Genomic DNA, 18900 nt, shown 5'->3' with positions numbered 1-18900 from the left:
ACTGTGCAGCTGAGAAAATGTAGGCTCGGAGAGATCAAGTCACTTGCCCGAGGTCACACAGCAGAGAGGCAATAGAGTCTGAATCTTAACCCCTGGCTCCTAAACTACACACAGGTTCAATTTAAAAAGTGAAAGGATTTGGACAAAACCATTGGATGTTTGGCCTCCAAAAAGAGTGACAAACAGCTAAGGGTCTTTGTTGCCAGTAGGTTGAGAGGTTCTAAACTAAGAGGATGAGCCCTTTGCTGAAATGCAGGTGTGTTACCCAGAAGAGGAACAAGTGAACCCCCCTAGCTAAGAACTCCTCGTTCTCCCAGCTCAAGCCTCCAAATTCAGGGAGCAGAGTGATATCAGGATGAGCACTAGCAGGACCCCAGGCCCGAGGGCCTCCTACAGAGCAGGGCCAATCCCTGTCCTGCCATCGTGCTTCCCTTACCATTCTTCGCTTTTCTGCTCCTCAGTTTCCCCATTACAAAATATGGATAGTGATCTTAGCTAATCATAGGCCAGTTGGGTGGATTCGGTGAGAGTGGAGAACACTGAGCGTGGTCCCTGGTATAGAGTAGCAGCCCCATGCACTTCAGTAGACAAATACTGTTCGCTGGACACTCCACTCACCACCAGGAGCACAATGTGAAGCAAAACACACTGTCGCTGCCTGCCTGGCATGTTCTGTGAAACTCCGTATATGGGAGCTTTATTTGTACTATAACGGACATGGCTTTGAATCCAGGTTCTGGGTGACCCTGAGTAGCTGGTTCTGCCTCTCAGCCTGTTCCCCGGTCTAGAAAAGCACACTTACCTCCTGGTACCTCGGAGAGGAGTAATCATGGTGCAGAGCATAGAAGGCCCTCTGAGTGTCTGGCACCTAGTAAGTGCTCAGTAAACAGTCCCCGCAGCATGTTGGTGTTGTTGCATTACCACCACCACCCCTTGCCAAGAAGGAAGACCTTCCCCAGCCCCTCTGCCCATGCTTCAGCCAGAAGACCCCCCGGAGCAGCCGGTCCTGGCAATGGAGGGAAGAGCGGGTGGGCGGACACATGGCTCACGGCTGTGTGTAAGGGCCCCACACCCCATCTGCTCTCGAAAAGTTAAGATTAAAGGATCAGAGTTAGTCTCGCTGCCGCCGTCAATAGCCCGAGCCTCCCACCCATGCAGGCGCCTGGAGCCTGGGCCCAGATGGGAGAAGGCTTCTGTCTCAAAGATATTTTGGAGGGGCGCACGCATACTTCTGCATATATGTGTTTCTAAACAGCCTCTCGGACAGCCTTCGCGACTCCAGCTTTCCTAAAAAAGCTCTGAATGCCACTTTCCTTCAGATGGACACAGTGGGAGGAATGAGACAGCTTTTCCTAGCTCCCCGGCTCCCCCCCCCAACCCAACCCCATAGACACTTTTTGAAAAAACACCAACAGCATCAGCTAGTGGTGGAAGAGGGAATAGACGATGTTTTACCCATCTCTGACAGGGCCTTTGTAAAGCCTGGTGTGGTATTAAAATATTACAAATCCGTTGGCAGTATTCTCTAAGGGGTTAGATCCAATGTAACCAAAATGAATTAGTCATTTTATTAAGCAGTGTGTGCATAAAGAGCAGGTTGATGGCTGTAAGACAAAGGCACTGCGCTTCCTGACAATGTCCCCCCTCCCTGCACTCCCACCAGGACCTGCCACCTCGGATGGTTCATATTTGATCTTCCGTGTCTGCCAGCGTGCTCAATTAATCCAAAAGATTTGTTGTAGTCAAACAACAATTCTGATTTGGGGTCCCCTGTTTGGGGCTTTTTCACTTAGGTTGGATCCAAAGCCCTTTGATTCCCACTGCCACTGCCCTCATCCATGTATCGACTGTGTGTCTGCCGCAGGAGTGAAGTGGGGGAGTCCCGCTCACGGCTCTGGGCAGCCCCGTGTCTTGGCTGAAAGGTTTCCGCTGGAAGTGCTGAGCCCGGCAGAACCCTAGGCTCCCTGGCTCCAGATGAGGAGATGCAGGGATGTTTTGTCACTTCTCCTGACACCAGGATAGGAGGCTTGCCAGACACCAGAGTGGGAACACAGGTCACTTTGGAGGTTGGGGGCTTGGTGGGACGTGGCACTTCCCTTCGTGGGGTCACCTGACACGGGGAACAGCCTCGGTGTACCTGGCACAGCAGTGAAATCTTTGAACACATTGCGTGCTGGGTGTCACCTTTATGCTTCCTTCTAGATAAAGTTTCAGTCCGGTGCTAGAACATCTTAAACACCTATAGGACACCTGAGAGTCTCCCCCTTTAGCCAAGGGAGAGCCAGCCTCGGGCTCCCAGTCTTAGGTAACAAGAGAGTCTAACTAGAATTTAATAACATCAATTATCACCCAACATGGGGCTTGAACTCACGACCCTGAGATCCAGAGCTGCACGCTCTCCCGACTGAGCCAGCCAGGCAGCCCCTCTTTGTGTTTATTTTTACAGTTTAAAGCACCTTCTATTTATGATACAGGATCCCAGTTATCTATTTACAATAATGTAACAAAATTTCCCTTTAAAATATTCTTGAGTTAAAAAGTACTGAGTCACATAAGGACAAACGTCACGTTGGTAATGTTTTAGGGGCAGGTGGATGCAGCAGAAGTTGTCAGGTGAGCATGCTAGTGCCTGGCATTTGGGCTGAACTGGGTTCATATCAGCTCTGCCTTGGTCTAGGTTGGTGGCCTTGAACAGATGGCTTCCCTTTGCTAGGCCTCAGTTTTCTCCTCTGGAAGATGGGGATACAACCATCTCTCACATGATTTGATTGTTTTGATGATTAAATGAGATGTAAATATATGCAAAGCATCTGGCATATGTGAGTGGGGGGAATATGAAGAAATGTCAGTTCCCTGGAGCTTTTGGCTCAGGACAATGGATGGGGGTCTTATCTACCCCATGCCCTAGTTTCCCAGATATGGGTGCCCCACCTGCTCCAGGATTGATGGTAGCTGGAGTTTGGGGAACGAAGACCGGAAAAGAGTGGTTATGGGCAGAGCCTGCTCTGAACCCAACTTCCACCCTTGGTGGCAGCACCCAGACCAGCCTACGGGGAAGGGAGGTGAAGCTGGCACCAGAAGTCCCCAGACATTGCCAGCCTCTCTCACCCCACATCCTCATCTGTAAAATGGGTCCGTTGTTGTGAAGATGGAGCTAAGTTTCGTTTCTGGGACAGTAACTGGGGGGAGGGGGGGCTGGTCACAAGGTTCCACCACCCTTTCTTGGTCTGGTGGGGGCTGTTTATCCTGGTGCTTCCTGTGTCTAGATTATTCTCTCTCTCACCCCCTGCTAGCTCCCTCACCTCCTTCAAGGCTCTGTTCAAATGTCACCTCCTTCAAGAAGCCTTCCCTGGGGCACCTGGGTGGCTCAGTCGGTTAAACGCCTTCGGCTCGGGTCATGATCCCAGGGTCCTGGGATCGAGCCCTGCATCGGGCTCCCTGCTCCGCGGGAAGCCTGCTTCTCCCTCTCCCACTCCCCCTGCTTGTGTTCCCTCTCTCACTGTGTCTCTCTCTGTCAAATAAATAAAAATCTTAAAAAAAAAAAAAAAAAAAGGAAGCCTTCCCTGACCAGCCTGCCTTCATTAGCACCATTCCCTCCACCACACATGTCAGGCCACTCTCTGCCCTGGACCTGCCTTCTTTTTCTTCTCTACCCCCTTACTCCCATTGGTTTATTTGTCCTTTATCCATCTCTCCTCTCTAGAGTATCAACTCCAGGAAGGCAGAAATCCCCTCTTATTCACTGCTCTATCTCCAGGGCCCAGAAACCTCCCTGGCACACAGCAGATGCTCAGAAAATATTTGGCAACTGGGGCGCCTGGGTGGCTCAGTTGGTTAAGCGACTGCCTTCGGCTCAGGTCATGATCCTGGAGTCCCGGGATCGAGTCCCGCATCGGGCTCCCTGCTCAGCTGGGGGTCTGCTTCTCCCTCTGACCCTCTTCCCTCTCATGCTCTCTGTCTCTCATTCTCTCTCTCTCAAATAAATAAAATCTTAAAAAAAAAAAAAAAAGAAAAAGAAAATATTTGGCAACTGAAGTAATGGTGTTTGGTGCATAGTAGGTGCTCGGTAAAAATGTACTGGTGAATAAGTGACAGCATTAGGGATTGTATTCGCTTCCTGTTGCTGCTATAACCAGCGACCACAGACTTAGAAGCTTAACACAACCCACATTTACTGAGCACCTACTATGTAAAAGGCCAGAGCAGGGCCCCAAGGGGAAAGGGAAGACTGAGGAACAAAAGCAAGACGTCCCCCCAGTTCCCCATGACTGTCAGGCCCTCTGAGAAACCTCTTCCAAACATTTTAAAGATCTGTTGTCACTTCTCTCTCTTTCAATTTGTGTTTGTAAGAGCAGCCAGTGACATTTAGCTGATGGATCGAATAATGCTGTTGGACAAAGTAAGCGGGAAACCCTTGGATTTGCCAGCCGCCACGGCCGAGCATTTTACCTGTGTGTGATTTGGCATATCTTCCAGCCGTCTGGATGCTAGTCATTTTTTTCCTCCCTAACTCAGCCCCCGGCAATATAGCTCAGGGCTCCGTGAGTTTCTCCCAGATAGGGGAGGTGGGAAGAAATGAGTTTCCCACATACTGTAAAAGCTAAGAATTCCCACTATGCACCAGTAGGGAGGAAATAAAGGGTAGAAAATGCCCGGGGAAGTAAGAGACCATCATTGTTGTATACTTTTCAGAGCAGGGACCCTACTCGACCCATAGCCCAATGCCTCAGTAGTTGCAGAGGATAAAAATGCAGTAGAGTGAGAGCCCAGGACCTGCTGCTTTCTCTTACACAACGGGCTTATTCTCTGGATGCCAGGTGAGATGGGTGCAGCAGGAGAGAAGTAGGTTAGACTTGAGTGAGGACTTCCTTCCTATGGGACTTGGAGTCTTGGCAGCTCCTCAGTCCTGCCTCTCTCACAGTTGGTATCCAGTCAGTTATCACGTGTTATGGTTTGAATTGTGTGCCCCAGAAAGATATGTGGAGGTCCTAACCTCTGGTACCCTCATTTAGAAAGAGGGTTTTTGCAGATGTAATCAAGTTAAGAAGAGGTCATCAGGTAGACCCTAATTCAGTATGCTGGTGTCCTTATAAGAAGGGGAGAGAGACACACAGAGAAGTCCATGTGATAACAGAGCCAAAGCCAAGAAACAATGGCCAAGGAACGCCAAGGATTGCCAGTAACACCAGAAGCGGGGAGGAAGGCGTGGAGCAGATGGGGAGAGCACAGCTCTGTTGGCAGACTTTGGACTTGTGTCCTCCAGAGCATGGTGTATTCGTTTTCTGGGGCTGCCATACCAAATTACCACAAACTAGGTAGTTTGAAACCATGGAAATTTATTCTCTCCGTTCTGGAGGCCAGAAGTTCAAAATCAAAGTGCTGTCAGGGTCGGTTCCTTCTGGAGACTCCGAGGGAGAACCTGTTCCAGTCCCCTGTCCTACCTCTGGTGGTGGCCGGCCATCCTCGATGGCAGACGCATCACTTGAGTCTCTGCCTCCATCTTTGCAGGGACTTCTCTGTGTGTCTCTCTGTGCCGTCTCTTCTTCTTAAAAGGACACCAGTCATTGGATTAGTGAATCCCAATCCAGTTGACCTCATCTTAACTTGATTCCTTCTGCAAAGACCCTGTTTCTAAATAAGGTCAAGTTCCGAAGTTCTGGATGGACATGAATTTCAGGGAACACTATTCAACCTAGGACACTGCACCCCATCAGTTCTTCCTGTCTACCTCTTGAATCTGAGCACTCTCCAGCCACCTCCCTGATCCCAGCATCGCAGCTCAGACAGTCCCAGTAGCCTCCCCTCTGGCTCCCTCTACAGCTCGTTTCTCACACAGCAGCTTGGATGAGCCTTTGAAAAAAAGCGAAATAGAACGTGTCACTCACTTCCCACTGCCCTTAGGATAAATCCCATCCCCACCCACATCACCTGCCTGGGATGTCAGTTACACACAGACAAGGCACCACCGTGCCCCCCACAGATGCTCAACAAACTCGTGCTGAGCGAAGCCTGTACGTGGACTCCTCGGTCCCTCTGTGAGCTCTGCCCACTCCAGACTCCTCAGTGGAAAGTGCCAGCACCACACCACGGGTTTCACATCCACAGACTCTAGATTCTAGCAGCAGCTCCACAGGGGAGCCACCATGGCTGTCCCCATTTTACAGATGGGAAAACTGAGGGTCCAAGAGGAGAAAGAGTAGTCACATGTTGGTTTTGGTCCTGTGGAAGCAGGCAGTTGCCAAGACGGCATTAGACAGGCAAGAGGTTTATTGGGGGAGATACCTGTGGCGGATGAAGGAGAGGGAGAGGAGGAGGCAGGGAGAGCCTTTAGATGGTAATGCTGGTCCGAACCTGGGGGTGAGGGGAAGAAGGAAGCTTGGTGGGAAGACCCTCAGACTGCAGTGCAGCTGTGGGAAAGTCTCGGCGAGGCTGACAGGCGGTGCCGAAGCAAGGTGTGCTCGTCTGCTCAGGCTGGTCTGACAATACCACAGACCAGGTGGCCTAAACAACAGAAATGTATCTCTCATGGTTCTGGAGGCTGGAAGTCCAAGATCAAGGTGCCAGCAGGCTGGTTTCTGGTGAGGGCTCTCCTCCCAGCTTGCAGATGGCTGCCTTCGCTGCCTTCACAGGGCCTTTCTCTGTGCACGTGCAGAGAGAGTTCTGGTGTCTACTCTTCATATAAGGACACCAGTCCTAGAGGATTAGAGGCCCTATCTCCAAATACGGCCGCATCAGGGGGTTAGGGCTTTAATACATGGATTTGGAGAGACACAGTTCAGTCCATGATACAAGGGTTGCCTGTCCCAGCACCATCAGGAGTGGCCCTGCTCCGCACCCCCTGACATGCTCGGTTGGGCTGGGAGCAGCCCCAGACAGGCGTGGCCTGAGCTAACACTACAGTAGATCAGAAGTACAGCCCCTGCTGTGTCACCGACCCCTTGCAGGAGTTTCCATGGCTGCCACAAGTCTTAATGATAAGCGTAAGGGCAACACTCACTTAAGAGTCTGCTGGGTGCCAGGCACCGTTACAGGGCTCAGCATCTCAGGGGATCCCTGCACAGCCGTATGCATTAGGTCCTGCTGTCCCCATTTTACCAACGGGGAAACTGAGACACACAGAGCCTAAGTGACTTTCTCTGGAGATGTCACAGCAGGGAACTGACCCTCAGTCTCCCAGCCTGGCCCCCTCCCCCTCTGTCTGAGGGTGGTTTGGGAATTCATAACATTTGCACCCCTTGTGTCAAGCTAGCCTGTGAGGGTCTCTAATCTTTCTGCCAAGCATCCCGGCTCTAAGGGATAGGCCCAGGGCCAAAAGCACTCACTTTGACAGGACCCCACCCCTATCTGATTGACAACCAGTGTTGATATGCCTGTAATAGGAATTTGAACGGAGAGCCCAGGGAGGTCTGGTGCTCTGTCCAAGGCCACACAGCAAGCTGACAGCAAGGCCAAGGAACAGAGCCATCAGTCTCAGGCTCCTGGCCTAATAGTAAAAAATCCCCGTGTCCTGCCTCAAGGCAGGTTGGCCTACTACAAAGAATCACCTGGCACCCTGAGTTCAAATCCCACCTCTGCCACTTCTGAGCTACGTGACCTTGGGCACATGGCATCTCTTCTCTGGGCCTTCATTTTCTTGTCTGGAAAATGGAGACTAGCAACATCTACCTTACTGGGCCTTACCTTGGGGAAATGACTTCACCCTGCCCCTTTATGCCTCAGTTCCCCCATCTGTAAAATGGGGACACAACAGTACCTACCTCATAGTACTGTGGTGAAGACTGTAGGAATTCTAATCCGTGTAAAGTGCTTTTGGTTGTTAGATTCGGTCACAGTTTGACTTTGGCTGAGTCATCTGAATACCCCCTGACACCTTCTCCCTCAAATCGGGGAACCAGGAAGGAAGTATGGGAAGAAGAGGCCCAAGGACCTATCTCAGTCCTGCCACCAACTCGCTGGCAGACTTCAGGGAAGTCACAGGACCCCACTTTTCCCTCTCTGTGCACTGGGGACCCTTTTGGTCCCTCCCCAGTATGACTTTCCACGCTGGAATTTTTGGGTCCCAGAGTGGAGTTCAAAGCAGGATTATTAGATTCTGGATCTCCTGGGGACTGATGAGAATATATGAGGCCATACCTGATCCCGAGATTCCGCAGAGCATCACCAAGCAGACAGCTGGCCTCCAGATCACCACAGGACCAGGCATGCTGCCTCCCCTCACATAATAGCAGCCTTATCACACTAACCAAACCCAGCTATGCACCTAGCACCGTGCAGATCTCTGTGTTCTCTCATCCAGACGTCATAACGTGGCCCCATTTTACAGATGAGAAAATGGAGGCTCTGAGAGGTTAACTAACTGTCCAAAGTTATTGGCCAGTCTGGAGCCAGAGCTGGCCCCAGCAGCCCTTGAATCATATTGCCTCTGTTGGTATCTTTTTTAATCTTCCCAATAATAATTCCTGGGAATTAGAAACTGTCGTAGGTCTCCCACTGTATTAGGGGGGAAACGAGGCTCATGGCTCCTTGAGATTTGGATCCAGAGCAGGGCTTCAGCTTCTGTGAGCTTAACCACTATCTTCTACCCTGTACCAGCAAATGAAGGCAAAAAACGGGAGCCTTGGAATTGCTAGACCTCTATCAAAAAAAAAAAAAGTAGCAGGGATCCAGTCAACCCTGTTCCTCCAACCTCTCCAGAGGCCCACCTAAAGGCAGCTCGCCCTGGACAGAGTGCGCAAGGCAGCAAGGAGTGGCCCACAGCGCCTCCGAGCAGAGTGAAGGAGTGAAGCGTCAATCCCTGATCCCTGGAAATGAGGTGGATGATACCCTTTATCACCCAAGTGTAATCGTTTGGCTTATTTGGGCTCGTGGCCAGTGAGCTCCCGAGCCACGAGCTGGATCTTTTCCACCTCCTTGGAACCAGAGTGAGCCCTCCATGGCCCGCTCAGAGCCGCACCCTCCCGTGTTTATCTAACTTCCCTGACCCCGGCAAGTGCCCGTGGCCTTTCTCTTCCTTTCTGAAAAACCAGGACACAATAGGAAGCGTTTCCTTGAACTTATTAAAAAATCCAGACTTGTAAATTAATTTGTCCGTGTTGTACAAAGGCAGTGCAGATGGACTCATTAGCATGCACACAACAAATAATTATAGATGAATTTTTAGCTGGCCTGCCTAATGCGCTTGCTGGGTTAATTATGTCAATGTATAATTACATCAGCCCGGGGAGACATAATGGCATACCCCGCTGAGCAGGCCCTGCCTAATGACGGGGCATGGGGGGAGCACTGACAGAGGGAAGACAGCAGCGTTCCCGCGCACCTGCTTACCTCGGCACAAACGCCCATTGTCAGAGTATCCCGCCACCTAAACAAACAGACAGGAGGAGAGGGATAAAACGCAGAGGCGACCTTGTTCCAGCCGGACCTGAAGGCTCCTGTATGTAGACACTGCCCCATTTCTTCCATCAGCAGATGTTTATTGGGTCAGATTGCATGTTGGACTTCATTCACCCACAAGAGGTCCAGTCGGGAGCAAAAACAGATGCAGTCCCAGCCCTGCCTTGTGGAGTTTGCAGACCAGTGGGTGTTAATTAGGTAGACTTGCCAATCAATGAAAATTGTAAGTACAATGAGCACTGTAAAGGAAAGGTGCTGGCAGCTGGGAGAGCTCAGATGGAGGAATGACTGACTGATCAAGGCAGGCTTCCTGGAAGAAGTGGGCATTTGAGTTGCAATATGAAAGGTGATTAAGCGTTAACTAGCAGAAAGAGGTTAAAGGAGAAGACAGGTGGCAGTGGCTCTTGCCCAGACAAAGGCTCCAGGGTAGGAAGGTGCTTTTGAGGAACTAAGAGTAAGCCAGTGTGACTAGAGCTCAGAAAGGCAGGAATAGCCAGGGCTTCCATTTGTTCCAAGGTGACCAAATGCCAGGCGCTGTATTGAGCACTTTATGTGTGTGGATCCTCATCCCAGCCCTATGAGGTTGGTACTTTTATGGTGAGGCACAGAGAGGTAGAGTTGTTTGCCAGAGTCACACAGCAGTCCTGAAAAACAAGTATAGATTAGACCAGGACCCAGGATCCATGCTACATGGACCAGACCCAGGCCCCTTGGTCTGGAGCAAGGAGGCCCTGGCTTTCCTGGGTCCCCATGAACACCCACCTGGGCTGCTTGGGTGGAAATGTCCACACCTCTGGGTTAGGAAGCCTTTGTGGCATCTGAGAAAGAGACCCAGACTTGAACTTCACCTCCGCCCTTCAGCAAGTCACCTGGCTTCTCTGAGCTGGTTTCCTCATCTGTGAAAATGAGTTGAATCCAAGCCAGCCTCCAGGGGATGCTGGGAGCATCATGGGAACCCATTCTCATGAACAGCTTTGTAACCTAGAAGAGGTCATACAAACCTCTGGCGTTATCCAGGTGTTCTTAGTACCTGCCCACAGTGGAGAGTTGGGGAAAGGTACCTGGAAGAACTGCTGGAATCTAGATCTGAAGGAAGAGGAAGTTCTTACTAGATGGCGGGGGGGGGGGGGGGGGGGCAGGGAGGGGACATAATTCCATGCGGAAGGACCTACAGATTCCTCATCTTTTAGCTATTGAGAAATTGGGAGGTATCTTACATCCAGGTATGTATTTCACCCCCAGAAAAGCCATTATTTAATCAACCACACATGGGGGCACGTGGGTGGCTCAGTCAGTTGGGCGTCTGCCTTTGGCTCAGGTCATGATCCCAGAGTCCAGTTTCCCTACTCAGCAGAGAGTGCCTCTCCCTCTCTTCGCCTTCTGCCCCTTCCCCCTCTTATGCACTCTCTCTCTCTCTAATAAATAAATAAATAAAATATATATTTTTTTAAATAGACCATGCATGTAACAAATGATGGTGTGTTGGTCCAGGTCCATTGAGAAGCACCCCAAGGATTAGATAGATAGATAGATAGATAGATAGATAGATAGATAGAATTGAAGAAATGCAGGGGAAGGAAAATAGGGAGGGAGGTGGGAGAGGTGTCAGAGGAAGAAGAGGTAAGGAACTGGGTGGAAGCATCCAGACGGTTTAGTCTGGACCATCTGTACAGTGCTGGGCAGGCCTTGGAGGAGTCGTTGGTCCTCAGGGCAGTCCGGTGCCCCTCAGGAGTCGGCCCCATCCCCAGCTGCCTGCAGGTCTGTGTGGGAAGGCCAGGGGGAAGGCTGGCCTCAGACTGATGGTTGTCAGAGTGGGGTCCTTGTTTACAGACACCCCTGTGGTTGGTGGCATACAAGACACAGTCTCAGGGCCACCACGGATGGCACCACAGAATCCAGAAAATGCAGTTATTGTGACAGTTATTGTTGTTGTTATTATTCCCGGGTGGGCAAGACACCCATATCCGTGGGGATGGCACACACTCCCCCGAGCAGGTCCCTGAAGAAGGCTGCTCCCTCACAAAGCAGAAGTTCCACATTGCTCTCCTGAGCCGTCAGAGCAACTCCAGGAGGCTCTTGTGGATGGTCCCCTCCGCTCCCTGTAGAGCGGCCTCAGCCTGGGCAGCCCTCAGCCCTCGGGGCCCCCGCCACTCCTGGGCTCCTCTCTCTGTGTGTGCAGACCCTGTGCCCGTGTTTGAAGCGACGCGCAGCCTAGACGACAGACTGCAGCCCCCCAGCTTCGACCCCAGTGGGCAGCCGCGGCGAGACCTCCACACTTCGTGGAAGAGGCACCCCGAGCTCCTTGGCCCCAAAGGTACTAATAAGGCCTTATGGGATGTCCATCAGAAACAAATGGGCTGTGGATCTTCAGCCGCCAATCTTGGCCACCTTTGGAGGGGTGGGGGTGGCGGCAGCAAGGAGCTCAACTTTATCATCTTAGATGTAGGATGGGTTATGGTACACCACTGCTGAAACAACCCAACCGCAAATCCCAGAAGTCTCAAGTATTTGAAGCGTGGGAAGTGGGAGGGGATGCTCCATGTCCCCTGCTGCGATTCTGCCGTCTTTGACACATGACATCCAGAGTCATGGTGACTGTCACAACCAGCTGACAGGCAGAGAAAAAGTGTGGAGGATCATACCGAAGTTTATGGCTCCAGGCTCAGAAGTGGCACACGTCACTTCCAGCCACATCCCAGTGACCAAAACTCTGTCATGTGGCCACACCCAGCTGCAAGGGAGCCGGGGAAGTACAGTCTGACTGTGCCCAACAAGGGAGGGAAACAGGATGTGGGGAACACAGCACTGTTTCAGTATTAAATGAGACAAGTCAAGAAACCGGGAGAGCTAAAAATAGAGTTCAGATATACATATATTATGATAAAAATGTTTAAAAGCAAGAAAATGATGGACAAAATTCGGCTTTGTGGTTACCTCTGGCAGGTGAGGTAGGAGGTCTCCGTGGGGAGGAGCAAAGCTGCACATGAAAGCTCTTGGTAACCATCTGAGTCTTGGGTGTTCATCGAGCTGCAAGCCAGGCCCTGTCATAGGCACCGGTGACATATCTGGGAACAAAACAGACAAAAATCCCTGTCCTCGTGGCACTGACCTTCTAGAGGGAAAGGCTGACTGTCAACCAATAAATGTTAAATATATAGTATTTCAGGTGGTAAGAAAGGCTTTGGGGGGGAAATGAAGCAGAGAAGAGGGGAAGAGTCTAAGGAATAAATGAGGAGAATTTACCTCAAAAGTCAGCAAGATTACCTTCTTTTTTTTGGTAAAGTGCCAGGAGAGTAAATACTTCAGACTTTGCCGGCCACACATTTTCTGTCCCGACTACTCAACTCTGTGTGGAAAAAAGCCATAGAACATAGGTAAATGAGTGGGTGTGGTTGTGTTCCAATAAAACTTTATAGACAAAACAGGTGATGGGCCAGTTTTGGCCCAAGGGCTGTCATTGCAGATCCCTGGTCTATCTCCTGGAGATAATGGGCTGAGGCCTGCCAAATCAAAGTTTGACTGCTCTGGCACACTCCCCAATTCACAGCTCCCTCCCTACCTCCCAGTGCCTAGTGAGCACCTACTGTATGCCTGGTCCTTGGCAGAGTCCTCTGGGGAAGATTTATGGTGACTAAAATACACCACTTTGCCAGCTCTGTTCCTGTACGCAGAATGCCCTTCCAGCCTCCCTGACAAGCCAGCTCATACACAGATGGCTCTGTGCAGTCTTTTGAGGTCCCTTTAGGGTTTGAACTTCCCCCTATCAGAATAATGGCAGTTGTGGGAACCGCCTCTTCAGAGCATTTGCTCTGTGCCATGTGCCTTTCACACGGCTTCCCACTGTCCCCTTGTATCAACCTTCTAAGGTGTCACTGGCCCCATTTGACAAGCAGGGAAACTGAGTCTCAGAGGCAGCGGGCTGCCAAGCAGGGATTCAAACCAAGGGCTCTTGACCTTGGCCCTGGGCTGTGTCTCTCCGTGAGTGCTGTGCTTCGTGATGGTCAAACCTTGTTTGTTTATTCACTGCTGTGGCCTCAGCCCGGGCAACGTTCCCTCTGTGTGTGTGTGTGTGTGCGCGCACACCCGCGTAAGAACAAGCCAGGCCCTGAACACTGTCAGGCCCTCAGGGGACTCACTCTACAAACTGCCCAGCTCTGCACTCACCATAGGTGACAGGACAGAACGTAATGGAGTCAGTCGGACCCAAGGTCAGGAGCCCAGATTTTGGAATTCTTGAGACATTCACCCTCGATGGCCGGCCCCTGAGCACCCTTTCTCCTCGTGACAAATTGAGTGCCAAAGACACACACTGAACCCCTGAAGGAGCCACCACGGGTGTGCAAAGCTGGACCCAATGTGGGCCCTGCCCAGGGGCACGCGCAGGTGCGGTGGGCTACGACTGAGCATCTGAGTGTGTGCTGTCACCTGCAGTTACCCCATGACCCAGCAGTTTCACTCCTAGGTGTCTACTCCAGAGAACTAAACAGGTGCTCAAACAAACACATGTACAAAAATGTTCACAGTAGCACTATTCACAACAGCCAAAGGTGGAAACAATCCAGATGTCTATCAGCAGATGAATGGAAAAACAAAACGTGGTCTGTCCATGAAATGGAATATTATTTAACCATAAAAATGAGTAAACGAGTGACGGTCTGATCCATGCTACAACCTGGATGAACCTCGAAAACATTTTGCTAAGTGAAAGAAACCAGACACAAAAGGACATATATTATGTATGATTCCAGTGATAGGAAATATCCAGGATATGCAAATCCCCAGAGACAGAAAGCAGATTGGTGGTTGCCAAGGGCTGGGGGAGTGGGAAAAAGGAGTGACTACTTAGTGGGGACTGGCTTCCTTTTGGGGTAGTGACAGCATTCTGGAATTAATGCTAACGGTTGCACAATACTGTGAATGTATTAAATGTCACTGAATTGTATACTTTTATGTATATTTTACCATGACTCTTACAAAAGTAAGAAGGCCGAGGAGGCAGGAACAGGTCCAAGAGGGTAAAGGAAGCCTCTGGGCTTGCTGGCTGAGACTGGCACATGGGAACTTGACATTCGTTCGCACACGCCCCCGACGGTGACAACCCAGCTGACCATGGTGATGGCAGGTCTCTCCAGCCGCACTCTCTCTAACACCTGAGTTTGGGAAGTTAAGTCTTGTCCCAGCACTGCCAGTCCCTCCAGTTTGCAGAAGGTATCTCTGGCTGCCACGCCACTTCCAGTGATGGGTGGTTTTCCCTCTTTTTTTCCCTCCAGAGCAGAGAGAGGGGACATCTCCAGCAGGGCCCACGCTGACCGAGGGGAGCCGCCTCCCGGGCATTCCCAGCAAAGCCCTCCTGACAGAGACTTTGCTGCAGAGAAATGAGGCGGAGAAACAAAAGTGAGTGGGGAGGAACAGGTGGGGCCCTGCTGCCCCACCTGGCTGGGAGGTGGGACCTTCAGGGAATCCAGATGCAGGTTGGAGATAGAGATGCAGGCCCGGGTTTCCAGCCCCACCTCAGCAGCTCAGCGGCCAGCCCTGGGCAGCTCACATCACCTGTCTGAGCTTCAGTTTTCCCAGTTGGAAAATGGGGCTAATGGTGGTGTATTAGTCAGGGTTCCCCAGAGAAATAAAACCAGAAGGATTTTCTATTTTAATTAAGACATGTATTTCAAGGACTTAGTTCACACAGTTGGGGCTGACAAGTCTGAATCAGTAGAGCCAGCCAGCAGGCTGGAAAGTCAGGCAGGAGTCAGTGCTGCAGTCTTGAGGCAGAAGTTCTTCTTCCTCGGTTTTATTCTTAAGACCTGCAACTGATTAGACGAGGCCCACCCACATTATTGAGATTATTCTCCTTTACTTAATGTCAACCGACTGTAGATGTTAACCCCATCTACAGACTACCTTCACAGCAACCCCAAGATTAGTGTGTGGTTGAATAACTGGGTACTGTAGCCTGATCAAGTGGACAGGTGATATCAACTCCTAGTCTATCGTGAGAATGAATATATGTGTTTAGCTCCGCACTCACTTGAAGGAGTATATGTCAGTAAATGGTTGCTCTTACAGTTGATGTGGGAGTAATAATACCTGGATTATTATAAATCTGGATCTTTGGGGCATTTCTAGGACAGCTTCATGGTGGTCATTACATTTATCCTCTCATTTACTTATTTCTTTATTCACTTGTTCCGTGTATTCATGGAGCCACCTGCTGTGTGCCAAGCACTGTTCTAGGGGCACAGCAGTGAACAAATGGGCAAGCCTCCCTCCCCCCCTGGAGTTTACTTTCTCATGAGGAAGACACAAATAAACAAGATAAATAAAGTAAATAGTCTGCTACATGATCATAAACGTTGTGAAGAAAAATAAAGGAGGGGGCGTTTGAGATTGAAGCTGAAGTTTTAAGTAGGGTATAAGGGGAGGCCTCACTGAGGAGGTAAGCAAAGCCCCAAGGAGGTGGGGGAGTGAAACTTGCAGATGTATGGGGAAGGGTGTTTCAGACAGAGGGGACAACCAGAGCAAAGGCCCTGAGGTAGAAACATTCCTGGTGTGTTTGACCAGCAAGGAGGTGAGTGTGCCTAGAGTGGTGTGAGAGAGGGGAAGGGACAGGGTGTAGGACCAGAAGTAAAGGGGCTCCTTCCCTAGAGTCTCTGAGCCAGACGACATAAGGCCCAGGCTTTGTATAAACCCTCCCCCAGTCCAGCTGGGGCCCCTCTGTCTCTGCTGAGACACTTGCATCACACCAAAGCTCTAGGCTACAGTGGGCTGGACAACCATCCCAAACAACTGACACAAAGACGGGAAAAAATGCCTCCCCAAGGACAGGAATAGTAAGTAATGGTACCGAGGGAGCACCAGGTACCCCACATCACGCTGAAGATGTCTCACAGCAGCCACGAGGCAGACCCCAGCAGAACCTTATTTTACAGGTGAGGAAACTGACGCCCAGAGAGGCAAGGTCACTGGCTGATCTAGGTCCACACAGTCAGCAAAAGAGCAAGGCAGCCAAATGCCTGAATGTCATGTTTAAGGACTGGTTAAAAAGGCCGAGGTACAGATTAAAGGGAGCAGGTGAGTGGGTTAGGAAGCCAGGAGGACCGACTCAGGGACCCAGGCAGGGCCCATGCACATGGGCGTGTGCAGAGCCAGGGTGAGCAGGCCCGGTCTCTCCGCAGGGGCCTTCAAGAAGTACAAATCACTTTGGCAGCCAGACTGGGGGAGGCAGAGGAAAAGATCAAAGTCCTACATTCAGGTATGTATCTGGCACACGTTCCCTGGCCCCGCGCACTTCCCCAACCCTGTCAGACCAGGAGGAGGAGTGGGAGGGGACAGTGACTCTATGAACACAGGCTCAGGTAGTCTAGAATCAGGAAGGCGGGGGGGGGGGGGGGAATGCAGTTTGAGGAGGAAGGGGGTAGATCAGCTTTATACCGTGGGGGTCTGAGCCCAGTCCCTGGAGGCCACATTGCTGTGGAGAGAGGGTTTGAGAAGTAGAATTAAATCAGGGGTGGCAAACTCAGTGCCTGCAGGGGCCAGACACACAACCAAGCCGGTCAGGTTAGGGAAGGCAGTAGGGCAGGGTGGGGTCTGGGGCAAACTGGACCACCTGGGCCTTGACTAAAGAGATGGCCACTGAGCCATTGAGCATCAGCCAGCTACTGCCATATGACCCAGTGTCACCAAGCTTTCAATCTTCTTGGAGAAATCAGAAATCTTGAATTTCGTAAGAAATTTCGTATTATAATTAACACATATCTGTTGACTTCATTGCTCCTCCCTGTCCCCCTCACTTGTCAGTCTGAACCTTGGAGTGGGTGAGCTCGTGGATAGATGGCCCCACCCAGGTCCTGGAGTGACCTAAGGGTGTGGGGCAGCTCATACACAAGGCCATGGGACAGACAGACCCCTACCACTTGCCTGGGTCCTCTGAGCTTCGTAGACTCCTAGAGGGTCATCCTGTCTGCCCTCCAACCAGCTTGAAGCCTCTCCATGGGCAGGAAACTCTACCTGTCACTGGTTCTAACCAAAAGAAAGGTCTTCCCTTACTACCTTGAACTTCATTCTGCCTTCTGAACCCTGCAGAAGGAGTGGGCTCCTGGGGGAAGTGGGGGGTGCCTCACCCTGGCTCTTTACTTTTTCCCAGCGTTAAAGGCCACACAGACAGAGCTGCTGGAACTGCGGCGGAAATATGATGAGGAGGCGGCATCCAAGTAAGTGAAAACCCTGCTGAGGTATGCCTTCTCACTCTGGCTCTCCCAGACATGCCTCCTCCCTCTGATCCTACCAGATATGTCTCTTCCCTCTGACCTTCCCAAATATGCCTCCTCCCTCTGACCCTCCCAGACATGCCTCCACCCTCTGACCCTCTCAAATATGCCTTCTCTTTCTGACTCTTCTCCCTCTAACTCACTGCCTGAAGCACCTATTTCATTAAGCACCCAGTGCTCCCCACCCCCATAGGCACACAGCTGTTCACTGGTCTGTGCCATTCATGCACCATAGACTATAAATGACATTCTGGGTCGTGGCTGAGTAGGGTCTGCTGGGCGGGGGCCTCCACCTTACCACAACTTCCTAGAACTGTCTCCACCACAACTCCACAGTCCAACCCTCGGGGGCTGAGTGTCATTCACTTAAATTACTCTGGACTCAACATGGCTTTAAGACATCATTTATTCCACAAACACTTATTTAGCACCTACTGTTTACCCAGTGCTATGTTGGGTCCCTGGAAGAAACGCTAGAACATGGCCCTGTCCTCAGTCAAGGAGAAGAGACAGACAATAACTGATGATGTATAGTGATAAATTCATTCCTTCACAGATACTATTGAGCACTTACTGTATGCTTGGCACTGTTCTGGGCACTTGGTGAATGCTAAGAAAGGAAGAGCCATGAGCAGCAAGAGAGACTAACAGGGAGGATGGGTCCTGTTATCCAGGGTAGTCCCAGGGGACTTCCCTGAGGAGATGACCTCCAGAATGAGAAGGAGATGGCCATATGGAGAATGCTGGGCTGGGTGCTCTGGGCAGGGGGGAACAGCTTGCATGAAAGAAGGCCCTGAATACGCCTAAAGCACGTGCACAGCTTATAGTCACCAAATGCTCCCCACAGGCCTCCTGTGTCCCCACCCCATGCTCAGCAGAGGGGCGACCAAGGTGGATACAGCTTGTCCTGGCCCCCTCAGTGCTGGGAGCCTGGGGGTTGGGGGGCAGCAAATAAACGAATGACCACCACGGGGGTTGTTGAGGGAGTCCTCCTAAGAGGACACTTTGGAGCTGGGTTTTAAAGCTCAGAGTCCTGTCCTCCTGAGGAAGGGCATTCCAGGTAGAAGGCACAGTGTGGCCAAAGGCTGGGAGGTGTAGCTCTGTGGGCAGCTAAAGAGAATAGACCCCTGGCAGGGGCAGCAGGCCAGGCCGCCTGGAAGGGATGTCGTGCTGAGGCCCACAGCCTGGGTTCTTTTGTGCCCAGCCCGGTTTCTCTCTAGTAGGAGGGATAGAGGGCAGCCTC

The 18900-nt window shown here is 51.2% G+C and overlaps 1 protein-coding gene across 12 annotated transcripts in view; it reads left to right on the top strand.

Annotated features, from left to right (window-relative positions):
* Positions 1–18900, top strand: part of CUX2 (cut like homeobox 2) — a 256506-nt gene that overhangs the window by 205069 nt on the left and 32537 nt on the right. For 10 of the 12 annotated variants that reach the window (XM_036080583.2, XM_078060978.1, XM_078060979.1 and 7 more), the window contains 4 exons: positions 11573–11707; positions 14664–14787; positions 16566–16642; positions 17534–17600. In XM_036080583.2, the coding sequence (XP_035936476.1) occupies positions 11573–11707; positions 14664–14787; positions 16566–16642; positions 17534–17600 (403 nt within the window). The remainder of the gene's footprint in view (positions 1–11572; positions 11708–14663; positions 14788–16565; positions 16643–17533; positions 17601–18900) is intronic. The other 2 variants (XM_036080582.2, XM_036080581.2) reach the window with 1 other exon arrangement.

This window comes from Halichoerus grypus, chromosome 13 (assembly GCF_964656455.1).
Source record: "Halichoerus grypus chromosome 13, mHalGry1.hap1.1, whole genome shotgun sequence".
Taxonomy (NCBI): domain Eukaryota; kingdom Metazoa; phylum Chordata; class Mammalia; order Carnivora; family Phocidae; genus Halichoerus; species Halichoerus grypus.
Note: the sequence above shows the minus strand (reverse complement) of the source record. Positions and strands in the feature narration are given on the sequence as shown.